Raw genomic sequence first — 12,494 nt, forward strand, 5'->3', positions numbered from 1 at the left:
AACAGCTCAAATAGGGTTGAGATTAGAGGTCGACCGATTAATTGGAATGGCCGATTAATTAGGGCCGATTTCAAGTTTTCATAACAATCGGTAATCAGCATTTTTGGACACCATTCATGGCCGATTACATTGCACTCCACGAGGAGCCTGCGTGGCAGGCTGACTACCTGCTATGCGAGTGTAGCAAGGAGCCAAGGTAAGGTGCTAGCTAGCATTAAACGTATCTTGTAAAAAACAATCAATCTTAACATAATCACTAGTTAACTACACATGGTTGATGATATTACTAGTTTATCTAGCATGTCCTGCCTTGCATATAACTGTACCACCATCTCCTCCAATGTCTTATATTCGACAGTCCATGGAGAAAGCAGGTGCTGTGCATGTATGATAGACCTTTCTTGTAAAATAACTCTGACTTGATTATAGCTATCACTGCTTGACTGCAAATTATTGTCTCTCTCTTTTGCACAGCTGACAATTAGAGACTGTGATCATGTCTCTGTTTTTGACTGTATAGCATTTCATTTTCAAGCACTCCCATGGCCACTGTATATCATGATACAGTTGAAGTCGGAAGTTTATTTAAGTGACAAGTGAGCCATTTATTAAAGTGGCCATTTTTAACAGACATGATATATGTGGATATATTAAAGCAACATCTCAAGACATCAGTCAGGAAGTTAAAACTTGTTCGCAAATGGGTCTTCCAAATGGACAACGACCCCAAGCATACTTCCAAAGTTGTGGCAAAATGGATTAAGGTCAACAAAAAGTCAAGGTATTGGAGTGGCCATCACAAAGACCTGACCTCAGTCCTATAGAACATTTGTGGGCAGAACCGAAAAAGCGTGTGCGAGCAAGGAGGCCTACAAACCTGACTCAGTTACAACAGCTCTGTCAGAAGGAATGGGCCAAAATTCACCCAACTAATTGTGGGAAGCTTGTGGAAGGCTACCCAAAATGTTTGACCCAAGTTAAAATATTTAAAGGCAATGCTACCAATTACTAATTTAGTGTATGTAAACTTCTGACCCATTGGGAATATGTTGAAATAAATAAAAGCTGAAATAAATAATTCCCTCTAATGTTATTCTGACATTTCACATTCTTAAAACTTGTTCACGCTACCACGTTCCCCAAGGGCACCCCCCCCACACGCTCAACTCAAAAGATGGCGCACAGAATGAAAAAATATTCTTAGAAATATTTAACCTCCACACATTAACAAGTCCAATAGCTCAAATGAAAGATAAACACCTTGTTCATCTACCCAGCGAGTCAGATTTCTAAAATGTTTAAGGTGAAAACGTAGCACATATTTATGTCAAACCACCACCAAAGACACAGCCGATATACAGCCATTTTGTCGAACAAAAGATGCAATCACAAACGCAGGATTAAAAGAAAAATAATTCACTAACCTTTTGAAAATCTTCATCAGATGACAGTAATAGGACATGTTACACAGTACATTTATGTTTTTTTCAATAATATGCCATTTATATCCATAAATCACCGTTTACATTGACGCCATGTTCAGAAAATGCTAAAAAATGTCCGGAGAAATTATAGATAACTCCGCCAGATAACAGCAATACACATCATAAACTTTGACTGAATATACATGTTCTACATATAGTTAGAAAGATACACTGCTTCTTAATGCAATCGCTTACAGAAATCGTTCATTTTTCAATCATCTGAGACGGCGCTCAGACATAAGCAATATTTCTCCGCTATGTTGGAGTCAACAGAAACACAAAATTACAACATAAATATTCCCTTACCTTTGATGGTCTTCGATCAGAATGTAGTGGAAGAAGTCATACTTACCCAAAACATTGTTTGATTTCAAGTCGTGTGTCTTTGTATTAGCATATGCTGCAAGTTCCAGCTGAAATACTACCAAAAATTACTTCTGGTCACGAACAGTTGCGCATCAAAACTTCAAAATTACATATTATATGTCGACTAAACTGGTCAAACTAAGTGCAGAATCAAGCTTTAGGATGTTCTAAACGTACAAAACAATTATCTAATCTATCGGACATTCTTGCTTGCTCTCAGGCATTCTGGAACAAAGGGACGTCTCTCCAAAATGCGCGCTCTCCTGACTTGGTATTTTCTCGCGACACTCAGTCTTTTGCCTGCCAAAAGGATTTGCACAATTAAACGCTGTACTGAATGAGGACATCTAGTGGAAGACATAGAAAGTGTCTCCAGATCCATAGCTGGTTGGGAAGGGTGGGGGCAATGACGTCAAAGTTGCCCCAAGTTTGAGGCTCCCAAAAATAGTTTGGGAGATTGCCTGCCCTGTGAGTTCTGCTATACTTACAGACATAATTCAAACGGTTTTAGAAGCTTTAGAGTGTTTTATATCCAATAATAATTATTATATGCATATATTAGCAAATTTGGACAGATTTTTTTTCAGTTTACTATGGGCACGCAATTCCTCCAAAGGGGGCAGTATTCTGCCTATCCTTAACTGGTTTTAATAAAGTGGTGATCCTAATTGACCTAAAACAGGGAATTTTTACTGGGATTAAGTGTCAGCAATTGTGAAAAACTGAGTTTAAATATATTTGGCTAAGGTGTATGTAAACTTCCGACTTCAACTGTATGAGCTTGATTTTTGCATTCCCATGATTTAGCTACTGTCTATTTAAAGACATAAATCACAAACATTTCTGCATTTTACTTCATGCATATTCTCTGTCTGATGTCTGTATTAATCTTGTTTTTATCCCTAGCATTGCTAATCTCCTGCCTCTCCAACGTATAGCCCTTGGCCAGATTTGCATAAACAATTTGATCTCTTAATTATGACCCCCAAGTAAAATAGAAATAAGTTAGCAAATCAATAATTGTTGTTACCATACAGATGAATGTTGCCCGTGATTAGTAAATCTGTTTTTTTTTTCTGAAAATGTGTATTTTCTCTCTTAGGGGGTGTAAATGAACTGTTTCTATTAGAGATATACACTGATATAGACATTAAGAACACTTGTTCTTTCCATGACACAGACTGACCAGGTGAATCCAGGTGAAGCTATGATCCCTTATTGATGTCACTTGTTAAATCCACTCCAATCAGTGTAGATAAAAGGGAAGAGACAGGTTAAATAACTTTTTTTAAAGTTTTGAGACAACTGAGACATGGCTTGTGTACAGTATGTGTGCCATTCAGAGGGTGAATGGGCAAGACAAAATATGAGAGTGCCTTTGAACAGGGTATGTAGGTGCCAGGCACACCGGTTTGTATCAAGACCTGCAACGCGGCAGGGTTTTTCATGCTCAACAGTTTCAAGTGTGTGTCAAGAATGGTCAACCACCCAAAGGACATTCAGCCAATTTAACACAACTGGGGGAAGCATTGGGGTCAACATGAGCCAGCATCCCTGCGAAATGCAGTCCATGCCCCGACGAATTGAGGCTGTTCTGAGGGCAAAAGGGGGCGAGGGGTACAACTCAATATTAGGAAGGTGTTCCTAATGTTTGGTATACTCAGTGTAGAAAATATGAAGAACACCTTCCCCCACCACCTGCTTTTGCCCTCAGAACTACCGCAACTCGTCAGGGCATGGACTCTGTCGAAGGCGTTCCACAGGGATGCTGGCCCATGTTGACTCTAATGTTTCCCACAGTTGTGTCAAGTTGTCTGGATGTCCTTGGACCATTTTTGATACACACAGGAAACTGTTGAGTGTGAAAAACCCAGCAGCATTGCAGTTATTGACACAAACCGTTGTGCCTGGCACCTACTACCATACCCTGTTTAAAGGCACTTCAATCTTTTGTCTTGCCCATTCACCCTCTGAATGGCACACATACATAATTCATGTCTCAATTGGCACAAGGCTTAAAAATCCTTCTTTAACCTGTCTCCTCCCCTTCATCTACACCACGTTTACAAGCGCACTAATATCACGCTATTATTCGGGATACTCAAGTATTCTGTTTTTGCATGTATCCCGGTTATGAGAAACCTGGATAATATGCCTGGGATATGCTGATCTTAGACAGGATACTGTGGCATGTAAACATCTGATCCTGTTTGCTGTTGATTTTAGCGGTTTACGTAGGCTCAGTTTCCAATATCATGTTGTGTGATTATGTTTTCGTCTGATTGTTAAACAAATCACTTTGAAAAAGTAGGCTACCTGCTCAGTTCCATACACCATAATAATTTATGTTGCTGATACTGGACCGTATAGCCTACTGGCTACTTTCACCCCTAAAATTTAGACAATTTTCTGGTTATAATTTCCAACATTTGGCAGGCCATTTATTTGTCAACTGTAGTTGGATACATGCAGCTTCTCTTTCATCATAACTTGTTGCCCTATGAGACTAAATATAGTATAGTGCTCACCAGAATAATGTCTTACATCTATAAAATGAATGCAGTCATGAAGTGGTAAGCCACACAAGCTCACAGAACGGGACCCTGCCATGGAAACGCGTTCTCTGGAGTGATGACTCCCGCTTCACCATCTGGCAGTCGGACGGGCGAATCTGGGTTTGGATGATGCCAGGAGAACACTACCTGCCCCAATGCATAGCACCAACTGTAAAGTTTGGTGGAGGAGGAATAATGGTCTGGGGCTGTTTTTCATGGTTCAGGCTACGTCCCTTTGGCCCAGTGAAGGGAAATCTTAATGCTACAGCATACAATGACATTCTACACGATTCTGTGCTTCTAACTTTGTGGCAACAGTTTGGGGAAGGCCCTCTCCTGGTTCAGCATAACAAAGCCTCTGTGCACAAAGCAAGGTCCATACAGAAATGCTTTGTCAAGATCGGTGTGGTAGAACTTGACTGGCCTGCGAAACCAGCCTAATCGCCCAACATCAGTGCCAGACTTCACAAATGCTCTTGTGGCTGAATGGAAGCAATGCTCCAACATCTAGTGGAAAGCCTTCCCAGAAGAGTGGAGACTGTTATAGCAGCACAGGGGAGACCAACTCCATATTAATGCCCATGATTTTGGAATGAGATGCAGGTGTCCACATACTTTTGGTCATGTAGTGTAGTGTTCACCTGATCAGTCTATGTCATGGAAAGTACTCATACTCATACTAATACTAAATACTCATACTAATCATACTATTTGTGACATGAATTGAGTATATAGTATGCTTATTGGTCATAGTTTGTTTCTTTTTAACTAGGCAAGTCAGTTAAGAACAAATTCTTATTTACAATGACAGCCTATGAACAGTGGGTTAACTGTCTTGTTCAGGAGCTTTTTACCTTGTCAGCTTGGGGACCTGAACTAGCAACCTTTCGGGTTTTTGGCCCAACGCTCTAACCACTAAGCTACCTGCCGCCCCAGTTAGTATGCCAAAAGTTCCCAGATGTCGTACTAAATTCGCCAAAATACGAGGTATACACGCAGAGGACCCTATTTCCGTACTTTAGGGCCCATAATGCAATTCTTCAGGAAATGGGCGTGGCTTCACATCATTTTCAGATGTGAAGAAAATGGTGGAAAATATGCAGCCGAAGTACCAAGACAGCAGATACAAATTCATTGCTTGAACTAATTATGACAAATATTAAGAACGTGTAATAAAGTAATGACTTTTCAAACAAGTTACCTTACACGTTATGTTGGCTGACAATTCGTTAGCTGCGCTGTCTTTACGAACCACATAGCATATCATTACAGCAGTATGTACCAGTATGTTAGCTAGCTACACATTAGTTGCCTACTTATACATCAAACTTGCCAGTATATTAACAATAGGGTGTCTAGCTAACTGCCCAACGTTTACTGACTTGATTATTCCCGTCATTCTTAGCTTAGCTAAATGGTATAGTTGTGCGTTCTCAATGGACATTTGGGTTCTTTTTTAAATCCGCTCTGGCTATCTACTCCGATTTCAGAGCACTCTTGTCTGAGCATACCAGAGTGCAGAATATTGAATTTACAAGCACTCAACACCTGTTGAATATGGCTGTTGCCAGCAGCACAGTTACAGTCACCACTCTGGATAACATGAAAACTGTCTAACCAGCTCTGCTAGGGCGAGTAAATGGTCAGTGGTCTCATTTGTGTCTGGAAGTAGCTAACAAGCTAGCCAACATTAGCTTGTGTGCTTGACTGCCATTGTAAGGGCAGAACTCTCAAATCAACCTTACTCCTTGGCCCGAGGACAATTTGAAAATGCTCTGAATTTACGAGCGAACTCTGGCCCTCCAGATTGAATTTAAGAACACACCTGAAGTCGTAAAATGTCTAACTAGTCATTTGTTATGCTAACTTGCTAGCAAGAGGTTGAATAGCAACAGCATCAACTTCCGGTAGACAGGCGAAGAGCTAGTATGCTCAACTGAAAGGATCCCATTTGTTTACAGTATACTAAAATGAACTAATTGTATGTAGTACATACTCATTAGGTATGTGGTATACAGTATGTTAGTATGGGTATTCGAACACAGCTATGGTGTTCTTAATGTTCTCCCTGTAGAATAGAATAGACTAGAATAGAATGGAATAGAATAGAAGAACAACAATGTTTCAAAAACACCCAATTTCAGAGCAAATAGTATATAATTTGAAGGTATATCTATCTCTGAATGCCTATTTGAACATAAACATAGAACTCCCAAAGAGTGCTGAATGACCCATTCCTGCACATTTGAAGGCTCTGAAGAACACAATTAAAACAGCTGTCATAAACCACGTTTCCATCCATGTGCGTAAAGGCATACCATATATATTTTTTAAATCAAGACATCTGTGATGAAAACTATTTACAATTTTATAAATTCCTACAGATAAATTGGTCGGGTTCTTTTTTTCGGTAAAATGAAATGAGTAATGACGGTGGGAGCGCATTTGTGAGCAAATATTGATATAATAACCATCAAATCGAAGTTCACTTGGAGTCACGCGATGACATTGTTTGGTCATCCCATTACGACTCAAGAAACAATGCAGTTTATTAGACTACAGATTAAATAAATTATGATGAACTTCACAGGGTGGTGAATGTGTGTGGTATGAGCTTGATGCTCCTTTCCAATAAAAGTCGAGGGTCTTATTCTGGTGACATGACGATGACTGTCCGAATACAAACATTCTCGCTCTTATCCAAATCTCATCATGTAGACTAGCCTACCCGCTACCCGCAGAGCCTACCTGCACTGTATCTGTGAGCTGTTGGCTAGAACGCAAGTGCCAAGACCAGAGCAAGGCACATTTGCTATTTAATGCAGCAGTTTGTGTGTCAAAATAATCGGTAGAGTAGAAAATGCGATGGGAACACATTGAACATTAGATTTGTATTGGTACATGAAAATGTAAGCGAAACAGTACATTGTGTGTGCATACCTCACACGCAATGAATTTGATCTGCAACAAGTTCGTTTGGCGGAAACACCACTGGTGGGGAAATGCGCATATTTTCTTTATGCGGATTTGAGAATATTCGCGTGAAAATCTGTCACCAATTGGATGGAAATCTAGCTAGTGACACCCAGGGGTGGAAAGGGGCGCACTGCATGCAGTTAGATGAATCACCTGGTAAAAATATAGATGGCAAAGTTAGTGATAATATCATACACAAGGTACTTACTTATGACTTGAATCTTTTGCTTGACCTTTCCCCAGTAATTAACAGAAAAGAATGAGACTTTTTGTTATACCGTTATCATAGGCTGCATCACATCCAGCCGTGATTGGGAGTCCCATAGGGCGGTGCACAATTGGCCCAGCATCATCCGGGTTTGGCCAGGGTAGGACATCATTGTAAGTAAGAATTTGTTCTTAATTAACTGACTTTCCTAGTGAAATAAATATAACAAAAACGATGCAGAGCCAAAAGCTGATTAACATAGCTCAGTGATTGTACAAAGTGACAAGACCCTAGCAAACATGCCCCAATTGGCCCCATGTGGGTATTCGGTGGGCAAGGAAGCCCACTGAATACCCACATGCCTACACCAAGCCCATAAAAGCCCAACAAAGGCTAGCTTACACCAGCCCAATATGGGCTAGCCCACACCAGCCCAACACAGGCTAGCCCACACCAGCCCAACTTGGGCTAGCCTACACCAAGCCCCACCAGCCCAACATAGGCTAGCCTTAGGGTAGGACTACCACATTTGGGACCCCGACAGTTTGTGTTGAAAAACATAGCAGTTTTTTATTGCTATTCTACACATTTTGTAATGAGGCTATGAGAAAATGTTGCAGTTTTAAAGTTAATTTCCTGCAATTAATCACCCCCAACCATTGTGTGCCCATTCAGTATTCCGGCCCTCGCTAGCCTACAACAGCCCAATACAGATAAGCCACAGCCAGGCCAATACAATGAAGCCTTTAAAAAGACACAAGTGCATGTGACATATAAGACACTCAACAGTTTCTCTTGTGCATGATAGTAACAACTTGGTTGTATTTCTGATACAATGTATCACATCCCTAAATACCTTTAAGGGCTTGAAAAAAATGCAATTTATGTGTTGAATAAAAATTGGCATAAATAAATACATTCCTATTCCTATTAAATAGCAACGGCACATCGACCCAATGTATTTTAGCCCACATAGGGCCAATGTATGCATATTTGTTGGGAAAAGACGGGCTTTTTTCAAGTGAGGGCTGCCTTCAACAGATATGGACTGCCCACACTGGCCACATTCTTTCAGTTGAGGATAAGAATATCTACTTTTACAGTGCTCAGTGCACCTTAAAAATACTATGCCATACATCTGACAGAGCAGCGGCTTGCTTTAAACCCGGCAGCACTAAAATCTCTGTGTTTGATCCTGAAGTACATGCTCCCAGCTGATTTACTCAACTCCTCTACTTGTAAATGGTTGGGGCCAAACATCAAAAAAATCTAAATCTAATTGTATTTGTCACATGCTTCATAAACAACAGCTGTGGACTAACAGTGAAATGCTTACGTTTGGGACCCTTCCTAACAATGCAGAGAGAAATAATAGAAAAGTCAAACACATAATAATAAAAGTAATAATAGATACATAATGTGTAACTGTTATTACTGCTCTTGTAATATTGTATCGTCATTGCCTTTCATTTCCTTCTACACTACCATTCCACTACGTTTGTCACTTTTCATCCCCATGTACATCCCATATTCATCTTCCTCAGTGTGTTTAATTAATGTTCCCGGTGTGTGTGTTAACTCCTGAGCTGATTTATTCCCCTCTCACCAGGGGCAGGGTTAGTGGGTCATATAGTCTCTTTCAGACAGAGCGGCTGGAAGTTAAAGGAAGAATTGGTGTTGCTGAGAGTTGTTTAGACCTGCTGACCTCCTGAACAACAATCACATTGAGGAATGGTGCAGTACTCACTAACTAATGCTCTACAGTGATCCTCATCAGTCTAGGGTCAAAGCAGAGACCAAGGCAGCGTTTCCTCTCCCCAGAGAAACACAGACATTACAATCAGTGTTTTGAAACCACACTATAATTGCTTTTATCAGTAAGACTCTATGTATTAGACTACCAGGAGTTTCATATCTTGAGATAGGCTATACAAGGGATATAGTAACCTGTCCCGATCACACCTGGACATATTTTTCCCTGTTATAAGGAGCATGCATAATTCACCTCATAATCAAATGCACTGACTGAGTTGTCGTTCACAATAGGTGACTGAATAGTAGGTTGTTAGTATGTGAGTGGTGCTAAGACATAGGCTGCCTACTGTATGTTGCTGGAATGCTGGTGAGATAAAGCAGAGGTCCTCATGTACATGAAAATATTTAGGCATAAATGGCCCCGACAAAAAGCGGAACTCTGCATCTTTAAGACAAAGCGTCATCATAGACTCACATTTCGACTTTGTAAATGACGTCAACTGACTCCCAGCATGCACGCTGCAGCTCCAATTATTTGTAATGGCGGGTATTTCTGCATGTCATGTGAATTATATTTTTTTGTGTGAATTAATTGAATCGTTCATTTAGACGTTAGGGGAAAGTCTACTGTGTATTTTATCTAAGCTTTGTAGGTAACTTGAATTGAACGTGTACATTTAGGAGAAGAAGCGAAATTATCATAGTCATGCTGTCGCGGCGCACGGTTAGTGTAAGGAATTGAAACTAAGTAGCCTATCAATGGTTCGAATATTTGCTGAAATGCATGGTTACAGTAGCAATGTTAGTTTAATCTAACGCATACCTACCTACCTCTGGGTGATCACTCACTGTCGGAAATGTTAATTGAGGATCAAAGAATGATACAATTATTGAACTGTATTAGGCTATAACCTCTAATAATTTGAATCGTATTTTTTTTTTTAAATATTTTTTAAATTATAGTATATTCTATCTATCTGGCTGTCAGAAATGGCGGTTTTTGTGTTGAGCTCACTGTCAGTGTTTTTGTTATTGATATCAAGTTCAATTCACACCACGTGTGCCTCAAAGTTGAATATCCCCAAAGTTTTATTACCACTTGCCCGAAGCACTAGAATAAACTTCACACTGGAGGCAACTGAAGGCTGTTACAGATGGTAAGTGAATATCTTTCAATAGATGGGTACCTTTCCTAGAATATTACCCGCCATGGAAACGTGTTGCATGGTCCACGCATGTATCATCTTACATACTAGGTCATTACTATGCACTGTGGCATATAACTAAATATTACATCAGAATAATGCTTTTAGTTGATAGAAAGTTAATATCTTTATGGAATAAATAGTTTTGGCTTGGGTATTATCTAACAGGCATGACCCTGTCTGGAATGTACCGGTGATCATGCACATGGATATGAGCCCAGGCCCTGCCATATGCCCCCCATAAACTGTCCAGTGTATGATAAAAAGAGTAGCAGCAGCATAATAAATGTAGATTGTGTGTGTAGAGTCAGTATACATGTGTGTGCACGTTAAGTGTGTTGGAGTGTGAGTGTGCATAGAGAGTGCAAAATGAAGTAAACTTTATGCTTTTCATTTTAGAACCTGTGCCTCATCAATCAGAGACATTTCCTGTCAAAACCTTTAATTTGATAGATAACAGCTCCCAACATGTCCTTGGGCAAAATATAATCTCTCGTAGACAGACTACGTAAACAAATGGTACCGTAGATCTGTCGTCATACATGGGGAAATGTGAGATAAGGAGTAGCATTAGTTCTGGTGCTTTGGACAAATCATGATTTTGCATTAGCATCTTTTGAATTCCGTAACAAAATGTGACATTTGGCACAGATTTGCCTGTAACTTCAAAGAGATCGGGTGGAGCTCTTTGTTTCGGATCCTTTCTCAATCAATCTCTATTCCTAACACTTATGGACCCAAAACTTAATCGAGCATCTGACCAATTACGCAAGACTTCAGTTCTGTGTTAACCGAGATTAGGCAAAATGTGAGTTATGAGACCGATTTTATATTCATCAGGTTATGCTGAATAGCACCCTGATGAAAGCAAAACACTTCAGTTTTTAATAAATAAGAGGTTATTTATCTATAAACTTCAATTATCCCCAGAGAGTGTCTGAATACCTTTTCGTACCTCCAGGTCTTCCACCAGACCGGAGGTGGCCAGCATCGAGGCTGTGGAAGTTGACGTCAGCAGACTGTGTTCCCAGAGAGCCGTCCTCCAGGCCCGCTCCACCCAGCCTTCCAGACTCACCAGCATCATACTGGCTGAGGATGTCGGTGAGTACAGTACCTGTTGGATGAAGAGAGAGAGGTGTCTTTATTGTGGCTAAGCTTTTGGTCAAACAGCCATGGAGGGCCTTTTCATCCAGCATAATACGAGACTAACGTGAACAGGTGAAATGGGCCTACCTGCTAATCCGGAAGTTCATGAGAGTAGTATTGAAATAGCATATTCTCACATAAGCTATTCTTGAGTCTCTCCATAGATGTGTTTCCATCCAATTGGTGACAGATTTTCATGTGAATATTCTCTGACTTGTTGCAGATAAGTCTGTGCTTGATGACATAGTGCACATAAAAACAAGTTTGCGGTTAAATTCCCAAATACCAAATATTTTTTTTACTGGTTAACCTTTTCACACGTATCAACGATGGGTGTGATCATTCTACGCAGAATACGCTCAACTGGTGTGATTAGAACTAGAGGTCAACAGATTAATCGGCATGGCCGATTAATTAAGGCCGATTTCAAGTTTTCATACCAATCAGTAATGTGCCTTTTTGGATGCCGATTATAGCTGATTACATTGCAATCCACGAGGAAACTGCGTGGCAGGCTTGACCACCTGTTACTCGAGTGCAGGGTCAAAAGGACCTTGTGGCTGCAAGGAGCCAAGGTAAGTTGCTAGCTAGCATTAAACTTATCTTATAAAAAAACAATCAATCTTCACAATCAGTAGTTAAATACACATGGTTGATGATATTACTAGGTTAACTAGCTTGTCCTGCGTTGCATATAATCAATGTGGTGCCTGTTAATTTATCATCGAATCACAGCTTACTTCAACTTCGCCAAACGGGTGATGATTTAACAAAAGCACGTTCGAGAAAAAAGCAGATA

The 12,494-nt window shown here is 40.2% G+C and overlaps 1 protein-coding gene across 1 annotated transcript in view; it reads left to right on the top strand.

The window, feature by feature from the left end:
* Window positions 1-9,852: 9,852 nt before the first annotated feature.
* nup210 (nucleoporin 210) overlaps window positions 9,853-12,494 on the top strand; it is a 59,762-nt gene continuing 57,120 nt past the window's right edge. Inside the window, exons 1-2 of the mRNA XM_029663937.2 lie at window positions 9,853-10,501; window positions 11,511-11,650. Of these exons, the coding sequence (XP_029519797.2) occupies window positions 10,335-10,501; window positions 11,511-11,650 (307 nt within the window). The 5' untranslated portion in view covers window positions 9,853-10,334. The remainder of the gene's footprint in view (window positions 10,502-11,510; window positions 11,651-12,494) is intronic.

Source organism: Oncorhynchus nerka, linkage group LG7 (genome assembly GCF_034236695.1).
Source record: "Oncorhynchus nerka isolate Pitt River linkage group LG7, Oner_Uvic_2.0, whole genome shotgun sequence".
Lineage (NCBI taxonomy): Eukaryota > Metazoa > Chordata > Actinopteri > Salmoniformes > Salmonidae > Oncorhynchus > Oncorhynchus nerka.